The sequence below is a fragment of the Erinaceus europaeus genome, chromosome 19 (genome assembly GCF_950295315.1).
Source record: "Erinaceus europaeus chromosome 19, mEriEur2.1, whole genome shotgun sequence".
NCBI lineage: Eukaryota > Metazoa > Chordata > Mammalia > Eulipotyphla > Erinaceidae > Erinaceus > Erinaceus europaeus.
Window position 1 is genome coordinate 30,597,819 of NC_080180.1, and position 26,742 is coordinate 30,624,560.

At 40.7% G+C, this 26,742-nt stretch overlaps 1 protein-coding gene across 2 annotated transcripts in view; it reads left to right on the top strand.

Annotated features, from left to right (window-relative positions):
* Positions 1-21,034, top strand: part of XPO7 (exportin 7) — an 89,594-nt gene extending 68,560 nt beyond the window's left edge. For both annotated transcript variants that reach the window (XM_007529144.2, XM_007529145.3), the window contains exons 18-28: positions 387-495; positions 1,852-1,958; positions 5,637-5,725; positions 8,020-8,127; positions 10,106-10,188; positions 10,293-10,507; positions 11,515-11,653; positions 15,164-15,324; positions 16,891-16,989; positions 18,417-18,544; positions 19,476-21,034. In XM_007529144.2, coding sequence (XP_007529206.1) covers positions 387-495; positions 1,852-1,958; positions 5,637-5,725; positions 8,020-8,127; positions 10,106-10,188; positions 10,293-10,507; positions 11,515-11,653; positions 15,164-15,324; positions 16,891-16,989; positions 18,417-18,544; positions 19,476-19,569 — 1,332 coding nt within the window. In that variant the 3' untranslated portion in view covers positions 19,570-21,034. The remainder of the gene's footprint in view (positions 1-386; positions 496-1,851; positions 1,959-5,636; positions 5,726-8,019; positions 8,128-10,105; positions 10,189-10,292; positions 10,508-11,514; positions 11,654-15,163; positions 15,325-16,890; positions 16,990-18,416; positions 18,545-19,475) is intronic.
* The last annotated feature ends 5,708 nt before the right edge of the window (positions 21,035-26,742 follow it).

Sequence of the window (26,742 nt, forward strand, 5' to 3'; positions counted from 1 at the left end):
GCTCTCCAGCCTCTGACACTTCATAGCTTCATAAAGGAGATGTTTAAATTGAGGTCCTTGGTGCTACTACAACCAAAGACGGTGTCCCTGAGTGCTGTAACACTGCCAGATTATATTTAATGTTATCAAAGTCATCTTTGAGATCCAGATAATGGATCTGAGTTATGGCAAAAGTCAGCCACTACAATTCTTAAGGATACACTAGCTATAAAGGAGACCAACAAAAATACGTTTAAAAAAAGTTAATCTCCCTCATGTCCTTATGAAATGACTAGTAGCTTGAAAGGGTTCAGTAATTCTAATTACTGGCTTGCATTCTGCCTCTAATCCATGTTTTATCTTTTTAACTTGTTTTCTTTCTTTTTCTTTTTTATTTATTCCAATAGAGCGAGCACTTTTCATTTCTGGGTATTAACAATCAGTCCAACCTGACAGACATGCGGTGTCGAACTACCTTCTACACAGCACTTGGGCGTCTCCTCATGGTGGATTTAGGTACTACAATGAATCCTATAGACTCATAAAGTAATCTGGCATTATTCTAAATTATTTGTGTTTTTAAAACTTTATTTTAGGTAGAGACAGAAAAATTGAGAGGGATGGGGAAGGTACAGAGGGAGCAAGAAAGGCATCTGCGGCATTGCTTCACCACTCATGAAGTTTCCTCACTACAGGTTGGGGCTGGGGGCTTGAACCGGGGTCCTTGAGAACTGTAATGAGTGCACTCAACCAGGTGCACCATAGCTGGCCCTTGCCGTTTTTAAATTATTGACAGATGTGAGTCTTTTCTATTATTACAACAGTAACAATTTGAAATAATAGTAATATTTGAAAAATAGTGGGGTTCAACAAGAACAGATTGTGTACCTAAAGTTTTCGTCTGACAAAGCTATTCAAATTTTCATCTATAAAATAGGGAATTGTGATTCCCAGATGCATTTTGTTGGCCAGGTAACCCCTGTCTCACACTGAGGTTTCAGTCACAGGAAGAGGTCAACAAAACCTTTTTTTACCTTGCTCACTGACCCACATGAACCAGGAAAGCTTAAGCACCAGTTGTGATATGAGCAGTTTGGGGTCAACTAATAACTGAAAGTCAATGTGTCCTTAGGTCTTTGAGTTATTCAAACTTAATCTTACTAAAGTTGCTTTGTAGGGAGTTGGGCGGTAGCACAGTGGGTTAAGAGCAGGTGATGCAAAGCATAAGGACTGGCATTAAGGATCCAGGTTCAAGCCCCTGGCCCCCCACCTACAGGGGAGTTACTTCAGAGGTGGTGAAGCAGGTCTGCAGGTGTCTATCTTTCTCTCCCTCTGTTTTCCCCTCCTCTCTCCATTTCTCTCTGTCCTATCTAACAATGAAGACATTAGTAACAATAAGGGCAACAAAAGGGAAGATAAATATTTTTTAAAATTTAAAAATGAAAAAAATAAAATTGCTTTATAAGACCTGGGTTTGGGGAAGGTGTGGCATGAATCGCCCCCACAAACAGCTGCATTAAGTTAGTCTCATATAGTTCTCATGACATTAGACATAGTCCATTCTCAGCTGATGTGGTTCCCACTTACAAGTTGCACAGTGCCTTTTGTTAAAAAAAAAAAATTCTGACATTGTGGTTCACTATCAAAAAGTTAACATCCTTGGACTGCAAGTTTTTCATCATTTTCTTATTTAAAATAGTTTTCTGTATATCCATTTTATTTTGGAAATGGTGCTAATAATACCTGCTGGGATAATAAAAGGACCTCCTTGAATTATCCTTGGATTTGTTCATCTTTTCCCCATCCTATATCCATGCATATGTAGCTTGGATTTTCATATTGGAGTCACACCCTCTGTTGTTTCCCTTATAGGAGAGGATGAAGATCAATATGAGCAGTTCATGCTGCCACTCACAGCAGCATTTGAAGCAGTGGCCCAGATGTTTAGCACTAATAGTTTCAATGAGCAAGAGGCAAAGGTGAGTCCTCTACCCAGTGATTCTTGCACCACTTGTTAGATACTACTAGTGGACACAAAATTAGTTTGTCCTACAGAAAACAGTGTTTATTCTTAAACTGCCCACTCATTCAGCTTTTTATAAATCCTGGAGTTTTGAAGTAAAGGAAACATGTATAAACCCTTCTTGTTATATTATATTGATTCTGTGTAGGGGTGTGGCTGAAGCCTGCACAATTTCACCACTATAAGCCACTTTTTTTTTTCCTATCTCAAAATTTATTCATTTACTTGTTTATTTGTTTAGGATGGAAGAGAAGGCGAGAACTAGAGCATAACTCTGGTGTGTGTGATGCCTAGGCTTGAACTTAGGGCCTCATACTTGAGAGTTCAACATTTTAGCCTCTGTGCCACCTTCCAAGCCTCTGCTTCATTCAGACAGAAAGATATAGAAAGAGAAATCACAGCATCAGCACTCCCTCCAGTGCCATAGTACCTCCCATGTGATACAGGGCTCAGATCTAGACTGTACACATGGCAGGGCACATACTTCTTCAGTAAGCTTTTGGGCCCTATATATTCTTAAGCAGCCCTTAGGATTTTTTGTGATTTTTCTAGTACATTAGCATAAAGTTATTTAATGCTCTCTTACTGCTTTTTAAGTCTGTTTTGTATGGTTAAATTCATTTGAATACTGATTTTACCTTTTCTAGATCTGTGCTCCCAAAGATCTATTAATCTTTGCAAAACTAAGGAACTAAAGTGTGAAGCACTACTCCACCACTCCGGGAGTTCTGTGCCTTTTGCTTTTGATGCTTTCCTGTACGTGGAGGGCAGAGCAGGCAGTCTACCTATGAGTCAGTTCCCGAGCCCCCTTTCAACTCTAAATCTTTAATTTCATGTATCGTCCCTTGGTCTTATTATGGTCTAATTTCTAAATGTTTAAGCCCTTTTTTCTCTTCCTATATACTGAATCACTAAAAGCTATAGATGGACCTTTTGATATATTATCCCAAAAGTTTTTTCTATGTATGTGGTAAAATGTACATAAGATTTACCATTTTTAACTGTTTTAAGAGTACAGTTCAGTAGTATTTGTACATTCACATTTTATTTATTTGCCCCCAGGGTTATCACTGGGGCTCAGTGCCTACACTATGAATCCACTGCTCCTGGAGGCCATTTTTCCCATTTTTTGTTGCCATTGTTGCCCTTGTTATTGCTATTGTTGTTACTGTTGTTATTGGATAGGACAGAGAGAAATTGAGAGAGGAGGGGAAGACAGATGGGGAGAGACGGATAGACACCTGCAGACCTGCTTCACTACCTGTGAAGCAGCCCTCCTGCAAGTGGGGAGCTGGGGGGCTCGAACCAGGATCCTTACACTGGTCCTTGTGCTTTGCGCCATGTGTGCTTAACTCGCTACACTACCACCCGGCTCCCTCATTCACATTTTTTTTAAAGTCTCCAGAATTCATGTTTTGATAATGAGGCTATTTTTTTTTAACAGGATAAGAGAGAGACAGAGAGTAAAACCCTGCTTTACTGCTCATGAAGCTTCTTCCCACCACAGGTGAGGACTACAGACTTGAACACAGGTTTATGCTCATGGTTCCATGTATATTTTACCTTGTGAACCACTGCCTGGCCCCTTCAGTTCTTAGTATTTTCTATTCCCATTAAAGATTTCTTTGGAAATTAAGTTGTTTAAAAGAATTTATGAATTTCCAAATATTTGAAATTTTAATTTAGTTATTGATGTTTGTTTCTCAGTATTGTCTTATATTTATTTGTTTAAATATTTGTTTTTTTTTTCTACTTGGGCCTCACATCTGCATGATTCCATTGCTTCTGATGAACTTTTTTTTTCCTTCTTTACTTCCCAAGAGATATAGAGGAGATACACCTCAGTGCCATTCGACCCTTGATGGAGCTTCCCTAATACCATGCATAGTGCTTGCACACGGTGTCAGGGCCTCAAACTCCAGTCCTCACACATGTCAAAGTGTGAGTTCTTGTAATTGAGCTATCTCCTGGCCACTCAGAATTGTCATTATTTGACTTTGTTTTCCATGTGTTTTTATTTTACATCCATCTGCTCTCCTTACCTCTGCCAAAATCAGAAGATTCTAGGCTATTAAATTTGTAGGGCTTTTGTGCAGAGCTTATCAACGCGCTTAGACTGAATTACCAAGCCACCAAATAGCCAGAGAAAGTGACGTGCTTTGCCTGCCACTCTACAACTCACCTTTTTTATCTTTAGTTAAATGGAGAACCTGTTCATTTTCCATTTCCAAGTCAACAGGAACATCAGAAACTAACAATTTGTCCCAACTTCCCTAATACTTTCTGTACCAGTGTTTTGAGCCTTAGCTGGGTGCCATTCAAAACTAGGATTAATGTAAAACATAGCAATAACTTAGGCTAGACTTAATCAAAGAATATTAGTTAATATCAGTCCTTTCCACCATCACTATTAGAAACCATAAGAAACACAGGAAATCAATTAACAGAGCCACCTTGACCATGATGTTTCCCTTATCTTTTTCACACCGATGGGGCTAGTCTTTTGTTTTTGTAACTGATATCTTTATGAAAGACACCAGAGCAGTACTCCATCATGCATACCAGGGATTTAAACCAGGTTATGCACTGTACCAGTAAGCCTTAGCCCTTGGAACTAGTCTTCTAGATTGAACATCTCTTAAGCTTAAATTGAGCTTATAGTATAGTATCAATTTAAGAATAGGACTGTTAATCTTAAAGCATGACATGAGTTAGTTTACCCAAATGTCCTACCTCATTTATCTAGCTGATGACTATTAACTTTTAAAAGTAGTCTTTTTTTTAAAAAATTACTTGTTTATTAATGTGAAAGATAGTAAGAGAAAGAAAAAAACCAGACATCACTCTGGTACATGTGCTGCTGGGGATTGAACTCAGGACCTCGTGTTTGAGAGTCCAGTGTTTTATCCACTGTGCCACCGCCCAGGCCACTAGAAGTAGTCTGATTACTGTTAGGTCTCACAATTAAAGGTCTCTTGAGGGAAAAACATTGGTTTTGGAATCTTAGAGCTAAGCTTCTAATCCTAGCATGGCAGCTTCTGAACTGTATGACTGAGCATTAGATCTCATTAGATCTGTCTCTTTCTCTGTAAAATATTAATGTAGTATTCTAGGGCTCTAAGATTCAACATGTCAGTCTTATTTCCAAACAACCTCACTAAAGGAATGGGTACCACATGGGCTCCTTTGCCTTCTTCCCAGAGTTTGTATGGTATTGATATATTTTATGTGTTTTTAGAATAATACCAGACCTTTAGGATATATGACTCCTCTAATTTTCTTATATAGACTCTATCGCCTCCCCCCCTTTATTTTTTCATTTCTGGAATACATTTGGGGGTGGTGTTTTTTGCTTCTCCACTTTTTATATGTGAATTACTATGTTAATGTATTAAAAAATTGTATCAGATTCTATTTTTATAACCAAGAGCCATCCCTTTTTCTTTTGTAACAAGCTTCTAAATCTAGTTTTCACATGAAAAGATTCCATTCCAATATAAGAAGTGATCAAGTCAGAGTATTTGGGAATGAGTGTTGAATGATGGAAGAATTTGATTATAAATATATGAAATCCCCATTAGGTGTTTCTTGGTTTGGTTTTTTTCCTGTTATAACTTAATTTTGCCCTCTACAGCGAACTCTAGTTGGCCTAGTAAGAGACCTCAGAGGGATAGCCTTCGCCTTCAATGCCAAGACCAGCTTCATGATGCTGTTTGAATGGATGTATCCTAACCCAAGTGGGGAACTTAACACAAGTCTTAACTGAAATGGGAATGGGAGCTGATGAGGGGGGTGGGGAAAAGGATTGGTAGGGCAGAGAAGTTGAATCATTACTAAAAGGTCCATTTTATGTCCTATAAGCTGCCATTCTTTTTTTTTTTTTTTTTTTTTTAAGAAAGGAGACATTAACAAAACCATAGGATAGGAGGGATACAACTCCACACAATTCCCATCACATGATCTCCATATCCCGTCCCCTCCCCCTGCTTGCTTTCCCATTCTCTATCCCTCTGGGAGTATGGACTCAAGGTCATTGTGGGTTGCAGAAGGTGGAAGGTCTGGCTTCTGTAATTGCTTCCCCGCTGAACATGGGTGTAGACTGGTTGATCCATACTCCCAGTCTGCCTCTCTCTTTCCCTAGTAGGGTGGGTCTCTGGGGAAGCAGAGCTCCAGGACACACTGGTGGGGTCGTCAGTCCAGGGAAGTCTGGTCGGCATCATGCTGGCATCCAGAACCTGGTGGCTGAAAAGAGAGTTAACATACAAAGCCAAACAAATTATTGAACAATCATGGACCTAAAGGCTGGAATAGTGCAGATGAAGTGTTGGGGAGGGGGTACTCTCTGCAGACTCGTGTGTACTTCTGCTTTCAGATATATATTTTTCCCTGGTTTATGGACACGTGTGAACATATGCTCTATCTCAGGGGAACTGGTCTATATCTAGGTTTGGGGAGTTTATTGGGGAGTGGACCACCTGGAATGGATTTAGAAAATACTATGAAAGGAAAGGTCTCACCCGAGTGATGAAGCTGAAGGGTTGTCATTCCACACCTGAAGTTTCTGGACACAGTCTGAAGTGAAGCATGCTGGGGTGGCACTGGTTGTGTTCATTAGGTTGCGATCGGCGGATGCAATATTATTTGATATGAATTAAGCATGCAGGAAAGTGGGCCCCACCCTAAGGTTCTAGGACTGGGGGAAATACAGGCTCTATAGTGGAAATGTGAGGTTCCTGCTGACTTAGGGTTCAAGAAGACAATGCATAGTTATTGTTATCATCACATTATTTGGTAATTGGGTTAACTTTGAAAAGTTCATTTGTTAGGGTTTGCTTTATAATACCCAGCATCTTGTATATAGCTGTGCCACCGGTTGCTTCTGTTCTCCCTGGTCTAGGCCTTTGAGAGAGTCAACATATCAAAGACTCAGCCTATGTATTAAAAAGACGTTTGTGTTTTAAAAAGTTCTAGACATATGATCAATTTTTCCCTTTTCATATTAATTAAATAGTGGCTTATATGACTACACTTTGATAGGAATGTACATAAACACCATTCCCACCACCAAAAGACCATTCCCACCCCTGCCCATCCCCCAACCCCCAGGAAGCCGAATGTCCACCCTCCCCCTCACCACAGGGTTTTTACTTTGGTGCCCTACTCTTGCCATTCTTTTTTTTAACAGCACTGTTCAGCTCTGGCTTATGGTGGTGCGGCGGCTTGAACCTGGGACTTTGGAGCCTCAGGCATGAGAGTCTGTTTGCATAACCATTATGTTATCTTCCCTTTGCCCATAAGCTTACATTCTTTAGTGGTCTAATAACAAAATGTCTGTTCTGGTCATTAAGATGGAGAAATAAATGATAAAATATCTCATTTCCCTTAAATCCCAGATGGGCATGCTTATGAGAGACTACCACTGAGGAACTAGGGCTACACTTAATAAAAGTGACTTTTCAGAAGAAAGGCATTAAGTATATCACAACATATTGCTGAATTGTTACTATAAGTAGCTATGGGACAAGCAATTATTCTGGCATTGTCTGGTTAGAAACACTTAGAGAATTGGAGATTCAGAACACTGGTGGTGGGAATGGTATGGAATTATAGCCCTGTTGACATGTAATTTTGTAAATCAATATTAAATCACTAATAACATTTTTTTAAAAAACAAACCAAAGGGACCGGGTGGTGGCGCACCTGGTTGAGCGCACTTATTACAGTGCACAAGGACCAGGGTTCGAGCCCCTGGTCCCCACCTGCAGAAGGAAAGCTTTGCAAGTAGTTAAGCAGGGCTGCAGGTGTCTCTCTTTCTCTCTCCCCTACCCTCTCAATTTCTGACTGTCTCTATCCAATAAAGATAATAAAAAAATTTTTTTTTAAAGATTAGTGAACAAGAAGCAAGAAATTTTAAGAATTGTTATTTCTCAGTTTTTCCAAGGCCAGTAATGAGGAATTATTTTAAATTCTGTTAACTTTCTGTATTCAGAAATTCTTCCTTAGCTTTTCACTTACAGATACCCCTCCTACATGCCAATTCTCCAGCGGGCAATTGAACTGTGGTACCATGATCCAGCCTGTACCACACCTGTGCTTAAGCTTATGGCTGAATTAGTTCATAACAGGTAAGCATAATAGGTGGGCATAACTGCCCCTTTTGTCCGAGAAGGTCTTGTGAGAATTTGTTTGCTATCATGGTTTGGGCAGATTTTAGGAGATAGTAAAACTCACTGCTATCCGAATTATAAAAACACTAGAATTTCATATATGTGTTTTTATTTTAAGGAAGAATGTTCCCAACCACACAGAGTTATATAGTTGCTTACAGTCATTTTCAGTAGTCTCGAAATACTTATGAGAAGTTAATTTGGCAACTAAGATTCTGATTTTTATTACCCATAGATAAAAAGGTCAGTATTTAATAATGGTGCCATGCCTGTTAACATTTCACAAACAAAATTAGCACTGTGGGGTACATTAACATTTCTTCTTCTTTTAGAAGCTATTCATTAAACTGCAGCTGGATTGGTAAAGATCTAACTTAAAGAAGGTGAGAAAGATCTTTACGATCTTGGGTTTTAGATTTGCCCAGCAGTTGAGGAATGGAGAAGAGATGAAAGCAGCATCTTAGCTTTACTAGAATTTAAGGCTTGTGCATTTGCTTCTCGTGGCACTCCTGAGAGAATTAACAATTTTTCTAATAACCTGACTTAGGACATGAGTAACAGGTATGCTCAACCAGCTGCACCACCACCCAGCCCCAGAGGTCATGGGTAATGTTCAAAGACTAGGGCTTTTGAGACTTATAGTCAAATATTATTCTTTCTATAAAACAGCTGAAAGTATCTGTTCTTTACCAGGCACTGCCCTAGCGGCTGTGCCTAACAAAACCTATGCCCTCTTAGAGGTTAAGTTCTGTGGAGAATTAAGCAGTTAAATATAGAAGATAATTTTAGAGAGAGGTAAGTGTAGTGAACAAAAGTAAACAGTAATGAAATAGGGACTAAATGGAGAGTCAGAGGAAAACTTTTCAGGGAAAGAGCTATTTAAGTTGGAATCTAAATGTTCAGAAAAATTCTGGTATCTGCAGAGAGGGAGGAAAGAGGATCCTAAACAGGGAATACAAGGATTCCTAAGATGGGATGAACTTGCTGGAACTTGAAACAGAACGTGCCACTAACTGGATGAGAGGGGGCCATGATAGGCAGTAAGTCAGTAAGTCAAACAGACAGAAGCCATATCATGTAGTAACTTAATACAGCATTTGTGAAGAACCAGCAAGTGTTCTCATCACAATAGGAAGCTGGCAAACTGTTTCAGGCAATGAACTGAAGTGGTCATATATATATTTAAAGAGAACACTCTAGCTACTGTGTGAAGAATGTGAGCAAGAATAGGAACAGAAAGATCTTAAGGTGGATGAATTCAGGGCATACTGCAGAGCCCATTCAGTATGGAAAGGGAAAGAATAATCAAAAAGGGATCCTAGACACAAGGTCCTACCAGCAAGAGTCAGTGAAGCTCAAGCCTACAAAAGGTGCTCTGGTCAGGAATGAAAATTCAGGTATAAAGTGTTTGTATGTCCCTCTGTACTTTTTTTTTTTTAAGTAGGTTGAAATTGGGGTGGTCCTCTGGCCAGGGAGGAGACACAGTAGTTAGTTAGTGTTGGACAGAGACACACGAGGCACCAAGTGTGACCCCCAGCATTGCCTATTCCAGAGTAATGCTCTAGTTACCATCTTTCTTATTTCTCTCTGTGTGTGTTAATAAATAAAATTATGTGGTACTCTTCCCTTAGTTGACACTGAAGCTGTAAAGGTAAATGTAGACTAAATGGAACATTTTAAGAGAATAATTTTGTTGGCTGTTTAAATCTTGTTTCCTATAAATGTTTTCAATTGGAGCAGCACAACTGGAATGTAGCATGCTGATCTTCAAGTTACACACTAAATCACTGGTTAAATCCCTTCAACTTGGTTATTTCCTATTATGAGAGGTAACTGACATGTTTTAGTGCCCTCAGGATTCTCAGAGGAGGGCCTGAAGTGTCCTGAGCTTCCAGCAAAATGCATGACATGTCTTCCTTCTGTGTTCTTTACTCAGATCCCAGAGACTCCAGTTTGATGTCTCTTCTCCCAATGGCATCTTACTGTTCAGAGAAACTAGCAAGATGATAACAATGTATGGTAAGTGCTTTAGAGGAGCAGAGCCCCCGCAGTAAATTGAGTTGGTATATATAAACTGTCAGTTTAATGCGGTTGAATAAATAAACGTATCATGCATCTACCAGGTAATCGCATCCTGACGCTGGGAGAGGTTCCAAAGGACCAAGTGTATGCACTGAAGCTCAAGGGCATTTCCATCTGCTTCTCCATGCTGAAGGCTGCTCTCAGTGGGAGTTATGTCAATTTTGGAGTCTTCCGTCTTTATGGAGATGATGCTTTAGACAATGCTCTACAGACCTTCATCAAGTTGCTCCTCTCCATTCCCCACAGCGATCTCCTGGTAAGACTAAGTGATGCTCAGCAGACTTGAGCCCCATCATTGTGCTCAACCTTCTTTGTGCCTGACATCATGATTAAATGTTCTCTAGGGGACTTCTTTTCAGTACTAGTCAGCTTTATTTATTTTTTTTCTAGTGATTGAATAGTGTTTTAGAAGATTATGACATTACAAAGTATAGTGTCACACCACCAAAGTTCTGGAGGACTTTTATTTTTTATTTATTTTTATTTTTTTAAATAATTTATTTCTTTATTGGGGAATTAATGTTTTACATTCAACAATAAATACAATAGTTTGTACATGCATAACATTCCCCAGATTCCCATTTAACAATACAACCCCCACTATGTCATTCATCATCTTTCATAGACCTGTATTCTCCCCATCCACCCACCCACCCCAGAGTCTTTTACTTTGGTGTAATACTCCAATTCTGGAGGACTTTTAAATTAGGTTATTTCTTTTTTTTTTTTTTTTTTTTTTTAATTTTTTATTTAAGAAAGGACTAGTGAACAAAAGCATAAGGTAGGAGGGGTACAACTCCACACAATTCCCAACACCCAATCCCCATAACCCACCCCCTCCCCTGATAGCTTTCCCATTCTCTATCCCTCTGGGAGCATGGACTCAGGGTCGTTGAGGGATGCAGAAGGTAGAAGGTCTGGCTTCTGTAATTGCTTCCCCGCTGAACATGGGCGTTGACTGGTCGGTCCATACCCCCAGTCTGCCTCTCTCTTTCCCTAGTAGGGTGTGACTCTGGGGAAGCTGAGCTCCAGGACACATTGGTGGGGTCTTCAATCCAGGGAAGCCTAGCCAGCATCCTGGTGGCATCTGGAACCTGGTGATTGAAAAGAGAGTTAACATATGAAGCCAAACAATTTGTTGAGCAAAAATTAGGTTATTTCTGTTATCACTATACTGAAAGGAACCTCAGGCTATTTAAGACTGTGTTCCCTGCATACTGAGGTATACAGTGACCAAGCTGATTTTCATCCTTACCCCCATAGGATTACCCCAAGCTCAGTCAGTCCTACTATTCACTACTGGAAGTCCTAACCCAGGACCACATGAACTTTATTGCAAGCCTGGAACCTCATGTCATCATGTATATTCTTTCCTCCATTTCTGAAGGACTTACTGCACTTGGTAAGTACCTGGATTTACACCACTTAATAGAAAGGGAGAGCCAGCAAAATAGCTTGTGTTATTATTCTTATTTTGCCATTCAGGCAACCCAACCCATGCCTCTTTCTATCTGAAAAAATCAGCCTGTGGTATAGAAGCCCCAGTGATGACAAAGGGGGAGGAGGGGAATAAAGCAGAAAAGAGAACTCTTCAGTATCCTACAGAGCAACTGCTTTGGGGAATTAGCCTGAGGGCCAGGCACTAGGGGTATAGTAGTTAGCATCATACAATCCTTGTTTTCAAGAAGCTTTTATCTGGTGCATTAACAAACAGTTAACAGCCTTTGCTACACTTAGCTCCTCACACACTACAGTAAAGGTGAATGGAGTGCTGCGGGAACTCCTGGGAAGAACACCTAGACTTGTGGTTTTGAGGAGGTGGGATTAAAAGAATTGGTATCGGGAGTCAGCGGGTTAAGCACACATGGTGCAAAGCGCAAGGACTGGCAGAAGGATCTCAGTTCGAGCCCCCAGCTCTCCACCTGCAGGGGAGTCGCTTCACAAGCAGTGAAGTAGGTCTGCAGGTATCTATCTTTCTCTCCCCCTCTCTGTCTTCCCCCTCCTCTCTCCATTTCTCTCTGTCCTGTCCAACAACAACAACAATAATAACTACAACAGTAAAACAAAGAGAATAAATATTTTTTAAAAACTGGTATCAAGTGGTCCGGGATGTGGCGCAGTGATAAAGCTTTGGACTCTCAAGCATGAGGTCCTGAGTTCAATCCCCGCCCCAGCAGCACATGTGCCAGAGTGATGTCTGGTTCTTTCTCTCTCCTCCTATCTTCCTCATTAATTAATAAATAAAATCTTTAAAAAAAAAAAAAAACTGGTATCAAGAGATAAATCTAAAGTCTTAACATATACGTTAGGTTAGATTCTTTTACTTTGGTGCAATACACCAACTCCAGTCCAAGTTCTGCTTAGTATTTTCCCTTCTGATCTTGTTTATCAACTTCTGCCTTTGAGTGAGATCATCCCATATTTATCCTTTTGTTTCTGATTTATCTCACTTAACATGATAAGCTTCATCCAAGATGGGGTAAAGAAAGTGAATTCACCATGAACCTGAGAATTTGGAGCCTCAGGAATAAGTCTCTTTGCATAACTATTATGCCATCTACCCCTGTTCACATTTCTCAGTTTTCCATGTAACAATTCAATGCTCCTCTAGATCCTCCTCTGCCATCATGTTCCAGGACCTGAACCCTCCCCCACCCTCCCCAGAGTCCTTTACTTTGGTGTAATACACAAGACCCAGTCCAAGTTCTGCTTTGTGTTTATTGTTGAACTTTTTAAAAAATTGATTCACTGCATTGAGGACTCCTTTAAAATATAGATGGAAGGGAGTCGGGTGGTGGTGCAGCGGGTTAAGCACACGTGGCACGAAGTGCAAGGACCGGTATAAGGATCCCGGTTCAAGCCCCTGGCTCCCCACCTGCAGGGGAGTCGCTTCACAAGCAGTGAAGCAGGTCTGCAAGTGTCTATCCTTCTCTCCCCCTCTCTGTCTTCCCCCTCTTCTCTCCATTTCTCTCTGTCCTATCCAACAACAACAACAACAGCAATAACAATAATAACTACAACAATAAAGCAACAAGGGCAACAAAAAGGAATAAATATTTTTTAAAAATTGGTATCAAGAGATAAATCTAAAGTCTAAACAAATACTATTAGGTTAGTTCAGGAGGCCATCAGAAACAGCAAATATAAGAACCTAAAAGCAAGGGAAAAAACAAGAAATACAAAAGCAGAAGAATTAGAAGAGAAAGAGGAGAAATAAGGGAAATCTGAATTTCACAAAGGGAGCCCTTTCGCTACCATAAGGTGTTTCTGTATTTAGGGCAGTAGAAATTAGGGGAAGGTTTTAAACCAGTAACTCCAAAAGTTTTTCCATCCTACTCTAGCTAGTTTCTGTCAATTAATTTATACCTAAGTCTCCTTCCAAAAATCTTAGTAGATTCAGGGAATAAAATACATTTTTTTAATTTATTTTACTTTATTTTGATTTATTGATAAAATACATTTTTCTTTTAGGCCAAAGACCTATAGGTAGTTTTCCAAGTACTCAGTAATCATGGTAATTAGCAGGTGCACTACTGAATTGGCTATGGTGATGATTGACCCACGACTCTATGTCACTTCTTTGCTTTAATAGGCATTTACTCCTATCAGGGTGCACAGCCCTGTCTAGGACAGACCAGCCAAGTTATAGACCCTGCTCAACTGAAAAGAAACTTTTTTTTTTTTTTTAAATTCTTTAAATGATTTATTTCAGAGGGCCGGGTGCTAATGCAGTGGGTTAAGCGCACATGGCACAGTTGGAAGGCACAAAGACTGGCATAAAGATTCTGGTTCAAACCCCAACTATCCACCTGCAGGGGGGTCACTTCACAAATGGTGAAGCAAGTCTGCAGGTGTCTGTCTTTCTCTCATCTCTGTCTTCCCCTCCTCTCTCAAGTTCTCTCAGTCCTATCCAACAACAACAGCAATAACAAAGCAACAACAAAGGCAACAAAATGGGGAAAATGGCCTCCAGGAGCAGTGGATTTGTAGTGCAGGTCCAAGCCCCTGGAGACAAAATAAATAATTTTTTTTAAGGATTTATTTCTTAGTCCTCTGGCCTGTGCCTTCCGTACTTAGAGATCTGTGTACTGTGTTGAACTATATCATAAAGTGCATATAAGCTCTCCCACCAACATCCCTGAGGTGCTTTGAAGATGAAGGATAATGCACCCACTCTAACAAATTGTAAATGTTGATAGGTAAAGCTGAATGTTATTGCACCAAAGTTAAAGGGATGTAGAATGGGGGATGGGGGAAGATCAGGTCTTGTTGCATGATGGTGTAAGAGTGTTTTATAGAAAATTAAGAAATTTTATACATGTATTAACAGCCGTCTTTACTATAAATCATTAATGCACACCCCCCCCAAAAAAAAAAAAAAAAAAAAGGAAAGAAAGCTGAATGTAATGAAATCCCCCAGGAAATTCAGAGTATAGACTCACATCATGGATTTCTTAGATTCTGGTCACTGCTTTTCAGATTATTAATACTGTGATCTTAGGCAAGTTATGTATCCTCAGATTTTTATATCCTCACTTGTAAAATGAAACACCTATTACTTTCTAGAGTCCTCTAGAGGATAAAGATAATATCTATAAATTCCTTAGCACAAAAGCAGTACTTGCTGTAGGTAAACTATTTTATTTTATCATAGTATAGGTGATAGATATCTACACCACATTGAATCAATATTTGAAAATCGGTATTTGTTTAGTTTACCAATCACTGCTCCAACATAGATTAAGTGTTCCTTTATGATAAGGGTAAAAGATAACAGGAACCATCCCAAGAAGTGATCTTGGCTGAACTGGGTACACTTTCCAGTCTAATTGGGTACCTTTGTGAGATACCAGCTAAGGACAATCCATATGTGCCCACCTCACATCAGAATCCCTGGCCCTCTCTCTTTCAGACACCATGGTATGCACAGGCTGCTGCTCCTGCCTGGATCACATTGTGACATACCTCTTCAAGCAGCTGTCACGCAGCACCAAGAAGAGGACGACGCCCTTGAACCAGGAGAGTGATCGATTTCTGCATATCATGCAGCAACATCCAGAGATGATCCAGCAGGTAATGAACATGAAAGTTAGGGGGCTTTTGTGGGGTGTCCTGTAGGAGGTGAGCCTCTCTGCAAGAGAGGAAAGCCAAGCATTTGGCTGACATATCAGCAAGCAGTGCTGCCAAGGTGTGCTCTGTACCCTAAAATTGTTCTGAGTTTGCTGAGTAATCATTAGATGTAGACAATCTGAAAACTCAGGCTGTGAATCATCCACCCAAGTGTCACACCATCCTTTCTAAAACCTTAGACTTATCACAGGAGCTCTAACCTCCTTAAGCCAATGACTGCTCATTCACTGCCAAAAATGGAGTATGACTGCAAGATGAGAACAAGAATAGGGGGCCAGGCAGTGGCACACTGGGTTAAGCACACATAGTGCAAAGTTCCAGGACCAGCACAAGGATCCTGGTTCAAGTCCCCTGGTTCCCCAACTGCGGGGGTGGATCGTTTCACAAATGGTAAAGCAGGTTGCTGGTGTCTTTCTTTCCCCCTCTCTGTCTTCCCCTCCTCTCTCAATTTCTTTCTGTCCTATCCAACAACAACAGTAGCAACAAAAACAATAACAGCAACAACAACAAAAAAAGAAGATGTCTTCCAGGAGTTATGGATTCGTAGTGCTAGCACCGAGCTCCAGTGATAACCCTGGAGGCGAAAAGAAAAAAACAAGAATACTGGACAAAAGGAAACAACACAGAGAAATCAAACCATATACCTGCTATCTTTTTATGTGATTTTTTTTTCAAAAATAAGATTTGTGGAAATAGGGGAAGGAATTGTTTCTATTTTAGCCAGTATTTTTATGAGAGGAAGGGAATGACATAAAGATAACTCCATCATCCAAGGAGTTCCACTGGTCTCTGTCCTTGGTGCTCTTGTGTGGTGTTGGAAGTCAAGGTCAGGGCCCCATGCTTTAAAGGCCTGTGCTCTACCCACTGAGCCCTAGCCCACAGTGTTTTAACCAATCTCACCATTGTCTGCATTTCTCGCTTAAAATTTAAAAATGTAGTAGTCCACATTCCCATCACATCGCTAAAATGTTATAAGCCTGTATTCTCTGGGATGAGATATATAGAAGTACAAAGTGATTTTTCCCTGCTGTGGCTTTTTGTTTGGTCCTATCCCAGCTTCCCATCAAAACCCCAGTAAACTGACATGGTCCTATTTTATTTATTTATTTTTACAGTGCCAGGACCTTGTACATGATTCCACCATTCTCAGGGTGACTTTTCATTATTACTGTTTCAGGTAGAGACAGGAAGAGAGAGTACAGCACTGTGGACCTTCCTCGGTGGCATTTGCTACCAGGGCTCAAACCCAGGGCTTCATTATGGTGAGCTGTCTCCCAGCACCTGTTCCATTTTTAGATAAATTATCAAACTAAGTTAAAGAATTGGAAAGGGAATAACTTAGAAGAAAAGCTTACATGATAATATATTCTGATGAAGCTGAATAAAGTATTTGTTAGGTTTATTCTAAACAGAAAAGACTTTGAACCTGACAGATTCCTCTGTCTGGATTTGTGATTTTATCTTGAGGAACCACACAGTAGGTCACCATCTCAGATTCTCCATTTCCAGATGCTGTCAACGGTGCTGAACATCATCATCTTTGAAGACTGTAGGAACCAGTGGTCTATGTCCCGACCCCTACTTGGCTTGATATTACTTAATGAAAAGGTGAGAGAGCCCACTGTCTGCTGCCCAGAACATATATTTGCCTATCAGCTTCCAATGCACTGTGGAAAACACTTGTATAAAAATCCCAGGATGGTGAAACCTGACATGTTTGCTGAGCACATCCTAGTCACACCTTGAGCAAACCATGATTACTTGTTAGAAGCCAGCAGAATGGGAGCACAGACAAAGGAACCTAGAAATCAGAGCTCCTGAGACAGAAGTTCTAGTTCCAGCTCTGCTATAACAAACGATAAATCTCACTCACACGACTTGTAGTTTTTTGTTTTTTTTTTTTATTTCTTTATTTGGGAATTAATGTTTTACATTCAACAGTAAATACAATAGTACATGCATAACATTTCCCAGTTTTCCATATAACAATACAACCCCCACTAGGTCCTCTGTCATCCTTCTTGGATCTGTATTTTACCCACCCACCCAACCCAGCGTCTTTTACTTTGGTGCAATACGCCAATTCCAGTTCAGGTTCTACTTGCATTTTCTTTTCTGATCTTGCTTTTCAACTACTGCCTGAGAGTGAGATCATCCCATACTCATCCTTCTGTTTCTGACTTTGTTCACTTAACATGAATTTTTCAAGGTCCATCTAAGATCAGCTGAAAACAGTGAAGTCACCATTTTTAATAGCTGAGTAATATTCCATTGTGTGTGTATATATATATATATATATACCACAACTTGCTCAGCCACATCTGTTGTTGGACACCTGGGTTGCTTCCAGGTTTTGGCTATTACAAATTGTGCTGCCAAGAACATATGTGTACACAGATCTTTTTGGATGGGTGTGTTGGGTTCCTTAGGATATATCCCCAGAAGAGGAATTGCGGGATCATAGGGTAGGTACATTTCTAGCCTTCTGAGAGTTCTCCAGACTGTTCTCCACAGAGGCTGGACCAATTGACATTCCCACTAGAAGTGCAGGAGGGAGGGTTCCTTTGACCTCACAACCTCTTCAGCATTTGCTGCTGTTAACCTTTTCTGATGTATGACATTCTCACAGAAGGTATCTCATTGTTGTCTTTATTTGCATTTCTCTGACAATCAGAGACTTGGAGCATTTTTACATGTGTTTCTTGGCCTTTTGGATCTCTTCTGTGGTGAATATTCTGTCCATGCCCCCCATTTTGGGATGGGGTTATTTGTTGTCTTGTTGAGATTTGCAAGTTCTTTATATATTATGGTTATTAGCCTCTTGTCTGAGGTGACGACTTGCAGTTCTTAAGTACAAATATAATGATCTTGATTTTTAACTAGGTAAAGATAAATGCTATCCCACAAGTGCTTGCTTATAATGGAAAAGAGCCAGAAATATTCCATTTCTTCTTGAAGAACATTCTTCCCTTCAGCCCTGAAGGTGGTGGAGGGCTCTCCCCATCTGTTCTCCTTACTCTCTCTCTACCCCACAGTATTTTTCCGACCTGAGGAATAGTATCGTGAACAGCCAGCCACCAGAGAAGCAGCAGGCTATGCATCTGTGTTTTGAAAACCTGATGGAAGGAATTGAGCGAAATCTTCTTACGAAAAACCGAGACAGGTGAGTGTAGAGGGCCCTGCAAAGGAACCCTGGGCTGTCACTTTCCAAATCATTGAAACAAGGGAGAGTCCAGTAGTTAGGAAGCCATCTAAGTCTAAACAATTCAATAGAAAAGCTAGCAGTGGATAAAGCACTGACTCTCAAGCACGAGGTCCTCCAAGGACCCCAGCAGAATAAAGAAACTGACCAAGTTCAGTTTAATATATTTTATTTAACCCAATATGTTCAAAATAGCATCAGGTAATCAGTATTCAAAAACTGAATTACCTCAATCTGATAACGCTAAATTTTATAGTTAACAAAGTAGACTCCCATACTCAACTTGTCCCACATATATTAATTTTCTGGTAACTGAAATGAATGTCAGGTTTTTCTAAGTTAGTTTTTCATTTTAATTGATTTAAAATACATGATTTTAATGTAAAAATTATTAAGGTTCAATTAAGGAAGTAAGTTTACAGTTTTACTTGATTCAGTTGTTTCAGTCATACTGAACATAGTCCAAATGTTCAGTAGATAACTTGGCTAATAGCTGTCATATTAGATGAAATAGTTCTTACACTACAGGTCTCTGGGCATTGCAGAAATGAGATAGTGTTATTCCATTTTTGCCCGTATCTTGTGTTACTTCACACTTTCACCCATGAGCCCAAGGTAGCCCCTGGAGCTCCAGATGTAGCCAGATCTCAAGGACTTTTGTGAAATTACTTGGTTTTAGAAAGAGGTACAGCATGGGGGAAATAGCATAATGGTTATGCAAGTAGATTCTCAGGCCTGAGGATCCAAGGTCCCAGGTACAGTCCCTAGCACCGCCAGAAGCCAGAAAGAAAGAACAACTCTAGTCTTACTTTGCCTTGCCTCTCAGTAGCTGCTAGAAATGTAGATAAGGCTTTTTCTACAGACCACATGTTTTTGTTTTTGTTTTTTGTAGGTTCACCCAGAACCTGTCAGCATTCCGTCGAGAAGTTAATGATTCGATGAAGAACTCCACTTATGGCGTGAATAGCAATGACATGATGAGCTGACAGCTCTTTGGACTCTTATATGTACAGAGCAATGTCCCTTGGTGTGACCCAGGGGGGTGAACAATTACAAGGGAGAGAGCCTGGCTGATCCTGGCTACCTCCAAGGGTGTGGGGAAAATAGCAGAGGTTAACTAGCTATTTCCCCAGGGAATAGGGTGTGAGTGCACTCTAGGGGGCAGGGCACTGCTGGTTCCTGGGGATTGGGTGGGAAGGGTGGTGGGAGGAGAGAGAGGCGCAAATGTGTGAGACTCCAGCCCCTCCTCCTGGGGCCACCCAAGAGAGGAGAACCCCCAGTGTCCTGCCACAACCTGCCTTGTATAAACATGTACATTTTTTCATAACATTTTGAACAAGGTTTATATTGACTCAAGTTTAAAAACAAAAAGTGTGACTGAAAAATTTTTACAGAGTCTAGTGCACCAATGCTGATGTGAGGGGTTGTGTATGCGAGTAAGGAAAAAATGTGTATTCTGGTGGCCTGAAGCTTTACTGGATGAGGATGTATGAACGTGCAGAGATATATTTAGTGACACAGTGTAGAGAGGCAAAAAAAAAAGTTAAAATTCCAAATGTCTATTTTTTCTTATTGCCCTCTCCTTGCCCCAAAAATTATCACTTCCTGTTACTATATTACCCTTGTTATTAGGAACTCTAAGCCATGCAGAGCACCATCTCTTCCCCCCCCCCCCAATTCCACCCCAACCATAGATAACTGCCTTAGGGCTCATGACAGACAACTAGGTGCAGTCAGTGACAGACAACCCCAGCTATAAGTTTTGGTGTTTTTAGCTTTATCCTCCTTACCACTTTGTTCCCCTTATTCCCAGATGCCTCCTGCTTTCAAAGTCAGATGTGATTTTATGAATTAGGGTTCTGAGCAATCTGGATGAATCCACCAGAGGCCCAGAGTGTGGTTGGTAACTTTTAGTCTTCCCCAGCCCTCGAGGCAGTGTGTATGGATGTGTGCGTGTGGATATTTATAAGTACCCTGCACTCGTGAATGTATGAACTGGAGGAAGTTACTACAGTTGAAGGTTCTTAATAACAAGGTCTGCCTAGCATGAAGTATTTAACATTCGCCCACCCTTTAAAAAGTATACATTTTTAAAAAAGGAAAACCATAATAAATGTTTTGAATATTAAAAATTAACCTACAGAGGAAAATTAATGGAGAAAGCTATTTGCCTTCTACTTTTTCCACAATTGTTGCTGCTAGTTGTACGCATCTCTAGTTCAGCTCTCACCCATGGGACACTCATCAATTCGGTTTTATTTTTATTTCTCTCTTCTACCCCCAGAAATAAGCCTGTTCATTTTTTTTGTTTTTGTTTTTGTTTTCCCTTCTCTGGAGACTGTGTGGTGAATTCTTTCTTGCGTGGTCAGGTTGCGGATAGACTTGTAAGGGTGTTTGCTGCATACAGTGTAAGCATTGTGACCGCCAATAAACTTCAATGGTTTCTATTGACCTGGTCTCAGCAATGAAGTTTAGTGTGTCTAGTGGGTCACATCTCACTCTGAATACATGAAAATGTGTGGGAAATGCATTCTTTTTAATAAAGCTAGCCAGGGTAGCGGGGCCTTCAACTTTACAGGAATAACTTATTTTATCATTTGTAAGTCCAACATAGCATCTTTTAAAAGTATAATTAGGGGGAGTCGGGCTGTAGCGCAGCGGGTTAAGCGCAGGTGGCACAAAGCACAAGGACCGGCATAAGGATCCCGGTTCGAACCCCGGCTCCCCACCTGCAGGGGAGTCGCTTCACAGGCTGTGAAGCAGGTCTGCAGGTGTCTTATCTTTCTCTCCCCCTCTCTGTCTTCCCCTCCTCTCTCCGTTTCTCTCTGTCCTATCCAACAACGACGACAATAATAACTACAATAAAACAACATGGGCAACAAAAGGGAATAAATAAATAAAATATTTAAAAAAATTTTTTTTTAAGTATAATTGGTTTAGTTGATAGTTTATATGAAGCCATTCTACTTCTTTGCTACCTTCCAGTTAGTAAGGCAGCATAAAGCTCTGTATTGTAACTGTTCTAATATTTACTTGATTCTGGTCTGTCTGTACTTCATTAGAAACTGAATTAGTCATTCAGAAACTGAAGGAATTTACCATTACTAGTCCTGCCTTGCAAGAATCACATGAAAAGAAGAACCAAAGGAATTCCACCTTTTAATGAGATGATCAGTAGCAGAGCCATGAACTCAACTACAACAGGGAAATGGGAAAGGAGAGAGCAAAATAATGATACACAGTCCAATGTTTGTGAACCAAGGCCAACTAAAAAAAAAAGATTATTTAGATATTGTAAGTTAGGCACAATATGATAGCCACAAAAGAAAATGTAGCACAAAGACAAATAGGAAATTTATATATATATATAATATATATATATATATATAGTGTGTGTGTGTATGTATATATAAATATAAGAACCAGCCATACAAAGTAACAAAAAGGAAGTCAATAACAACATAAAACAATCTTTAAACAAAAGCCAAAATGGCTATAAGAAAACTGTTTTTATCAGTAATCATCCTAAATGTGAATTCAGAGTGACTGACCCATCTGTATCTCCAGGAAACATCCTAAAGAAAGGTAAACATAAGCTCTTTAGTGACAGGCTAAAGCAAGGTATTCCAAGCCAATAATACCAATAATGCAAACAAAAGTTCAGAAATAGCTATTCTACAGATAAAATAAGACTTTCAAGTAAAGATGAAAAGAGACAAAAATGGAGACTATGTATTGGTCAGAGGATCAATAGGAAGACAACCATTGTCACAATATGTGTGTACACATATATATATATATATATGTATATACTGACTTCAAGGGAGATAACAGCAACAGTATTAGTCGGAGAGAAGCTCAAATACAAATGTGTCCTGTCCCCATTCTCCCACACACACACACACACACAATACCTCAAATGTTTGCAGACCAGCTGTACTACTACACCACTTCCCCTCCCTCACTGAGCAGTACCTAGATCTCAGGGCACTTCAGTGCCAGTGACACTGGAAAGTGTCAGTACCTGTAGCAATCTGTACCTTAAAAGCACTAGTCAGTGAATCACCAGCTCTAGAGTATCACCTTATCTTGCCTTACCTAAATGCACTCCTACCTTTGCTGTTTAGTCTACTGGGTACCTTCTCAATCCTGAGTTATTTCAAAGAAAAAGAGAAAAAAAATATTATTCTAACAGCTAGGAAGTAAAGAAAATTAATTCATCCTGTCCTTCCTCTAAGCCTAATACATAAAGTGTGAAACCTAGTCACATGCTGCAGTGGCCTTGGAATTCTAATTGTTTTAAGACAAATTTTCTCATACACTTAGCTCCACTTCCCTAATCTAAGATGCTAATTAACAATAATAGATGAGCAAAGCCCCATCCCTCTTCACCCAAAAGGGAATATTAAATTTTTAATATTTATTATTTATTCCCTTTTGTTGCCCTTGTTTTATTGTAGTTAATGATGTAGTCATTGTTGGATAGGACAGAGAGAAATGAAGAGAGGAGGGGAAGACAGGAAGAGAGAAAGATACCTGCAGACCTGCTTCACTGTGAAGCGACTCCCCTACAGGTGGGGAGCTGGGGGCTCAAACCAGAATCCTGCCAGTCCTTGCGCTTTGTGCCACCTGCACTTAACCCGCTGTGCTACCACCTGACTCCCAGGGTAGGCAAATTTTAAAGCAGTGGTCTTAGAAAAAAGAAGCTGTCTCTCCGATGTTCTTAAAGACTGATTCTGTGCAATTAAGGTAAAGTTTCTGCATGCTGGATCAACTCAACTGGAAAATGGATTTGGAGGAAGTCACTTGTCATTTTCAACAATAGAACAGGCCACTGTCATTTCTCATCAGAAAACCAATCCCCGACCCTTCAACATGTTGCCGTCTATCCAAACACCTGGAACCAAGCAAATCGCTGGCAACCAACTAGCAAAGCTGTGACCCACCCCTGGCACCTGCCCCCTCCTTGTGCAGGTGCCCAAGGAAGTGCCTAGAGGTGACAGCTTGGCAGGGCAACTAGAAGGGCCAAGCTGGGCCTGGTGCAGTTTGTTTTTTTTTTTTTTTTAACATTTATTTATTGGATAGAAACAGAAACTGAGATGGAAGAGAAGATACAGGGGGAGAGAGACAACTGCAGCCCTTCTCCACATATAATGCTTTCTCCACATATAATGGGGACCAGAGATTTGAAACAGTCCTGTTGCATTCTGGCCGGAATGTTCCTCTAGTCTAGGGAAGGCTGGCATTAGGCTCTTGTGGGTTTTACACACCAAGGCCCTGGTGGGAATGGCCCACGCACTGCTCAAGGACCAGGCCCTCAAGGCTGATCGTGGATGAGCCCCTAGGCACAGCCATAGCAAACTGGGTTCCAGGGAGCAGGCAGGCAAGAGCACTGAGGCCTAGGGCAGTCTGCTCTTCTGGGAGCTTTGGGGGGGGGGGGTAAGTGCTAAATGTCTGAGAATCAGAAGTTGGAGTTTGATCAGTCTAGTGAGTCATCTTTGTTTAACTCACCAGCTTCTAGGTAATAAGGATTTGATCTAAGACAAGAGCTATGGGGAGAAAGAAATAATTAGGGAGGAGGCAAGTAGAATCAAGATTTTTGTGACAATTGAATGCAGAAAGTAAAGGGGAAAGGGTTCTTTGTGACTTTCAGGCTGCAGAAGGATGCAACAAGTAACTGTATGAAGGCAGAGGAAACACAGGTGTGTGGATGAGGGCTTCAAGCTCCAGAGCCCCATCTGCAGAGGCAGAAAGCTTCAGCAGTGGAGCAGGGCTTCAGGTGTCTTTCACTCTGTCTCACAGACTGTCAAAAAAGGAAGAAAAAATGGCCACTGGGGACAGTGGTGGAGTTATGCAGGCACTGAGTCCAAGCAATAACCCTAAAGTAAAATTTTTTTTTCCAATAACTATTACATACTCCTTTTGAAAAATTAATTTAAGGGGGTTGGGTAGTAGCACAGCAATTAAGCACACATGGCGCAAAGCGCAAGGACCAACTTTGGGATCCTGATTTGAGTCCCCAGCTTCCCTCCAGCGGTGGGGGGGGGGGGGGGGGTCCACTTTGCAAACGGTGAAGCAGGTCTCCAGGTGTCTTTCTCTTCCCCTCCTCTTTCAATTTCTCTCTGTCCTATCCAACAACAGTATATATAACAACAAAAATAACAACCACCATAGGAACTTGTCCTCAAGTCCTCAACCTGGATCAACAATGGTGGAGGATGGACAATATACTCTATGATACACCTGAGGAAGATGGGTCGATACTAGGGCAGCATGGAATGTTCCTACTCATGACTACAGAATGTAAGCTCAGATCTAGAGAGATGCAGAGGTCACACAGGCTCCTAAGCTAATTATGGACCCCAAATCACATCAAATTGATGGGGTTTACAGTAATACTTATACCCCTTTCCCATATTAGGGAGCTACTCTCTTCCCTGATCCAGCTTTCTGGTCCTTTTCCTAGCCATGACATCATCTCCCCAGACAATAATTAGGATTCATCTGCATATCAGATTTCAGGCTCAGGCAAAAAAACAAACAAAAAAACACTAGCTACAGACCCTTTGAAATATAAAATATGCCTACTAGCTATCTACAAAAATGGAGGAACCTCCCCCCCCAGCCCTTCACCTGCACTATTCCAGCCTTTAGGTTAATAATTGTCCAACAGTTTTATTTGGCTTTGTATATTCTCTTTTCAGCCACCAGGTTCCAGATGCTAGCAGGATGTAACCAGACTTCCCTGGACAGACAGCCCCACCAATGTGTCCTGGAGCTCCATTTCCCCAAAGCCCTTCCCCACTAGAGAAAGAGAGAGACAGGCTGGGAGTATGGATAGACCTGTCAACACCCATTTCAGCAGGGAAGCAATTACAGAAGTCAGACCTTCAACCTTCTGCATCCCACAATGATCTTGGGTCCATACTCCCAGAGGGCTAAAGAGTAGGAAAGCTATCAGGAGGGGTTGGTATACGGAGGTCTGGTGGTGGGAATTGTACGAAGCTATACCCCTCTTATCCTATGGTTCTGTCAATGTTTCCTTTTCATAAATAAAAAGTTAAAAAAATAACCACAACAAGGGCAACAAAAAGTGGGAAAAATAGCCTTCAGGAGCAGTGGATTCATTGTGCTGGCACTGAACCCCAGTGATAACCTTGGAGGCAAAATAAAAAATTAACTTAAAGGTAATCATTTTAATAGATTAAAAAACATACAACACAGTTTTATAAACATTCATGATAAAAACTGAACAAGGGGCACCAAAGTAATAACCCTGAGGTGAGGGGTAGACATGCAGCTTCCTGGGACAGTGGGGGGTGGGAGTGGGTGGGAGGGATGGGTCACAGTCTTTTGGTGGTGGGAATGGTGTTTATGTACACTCCTAGTAAAATGTAGTCATATACAACACTAGTTAATATGAGAGGGGGAAAATTAATTGTATGTCTCGAAGTTTTTCAAAACACAAACTGAATCTTTTCAATATATAGGCTGTGTAATTGATATGCAGACTCTCTCAAAAGCCTAGACCAAATGGATCAGAAGCAACCAATAGCACAGCTATATACAAGATACTGGGTACTATACAGCAAACCCTAACAAAAGGACTTTTCAAAGTTAACCCAATTACCAAATAATGCGATGATAACATTAACTATCGATTGTCTTTTTGAACCCTAAGACAGCAGGAACCTCACATCTCCACTATAGAGCCCCTACTTCCCCCAGTCCTGGAACCATTGGATAGGGCCCACTTTCCCGTATGCCTCTCCCAATCCATATCAAATAATATTGCGTCTGCCGATCACAACCTAACCAACACAACGATTGCCACCTCAACATGCTTCACTTCAGACTGTGTCCAGAGACTACACGTGTGGAATGACAACCCTTCAGTTTCATTACTCGGGTGAGACCTTTCCTTTCATAGTATACTCTAATTCCATCTCAGGTGGTTCACTTTCTAACAAAGTCCCAAAACCTAGATATACACCAGTTTCTGTGAGAGAGAGCATATGTTCACACGTATCCGTAAACTACTGCAAAATATATACCTGAAAGCAGAAGTACACTAGAGTTTGCAGTGATTCCACTATTCCAAGCTTTGGGTACATGATTGCTCAACAATTTGTTTGGCTTCATATGTTAACTCTCTTTTC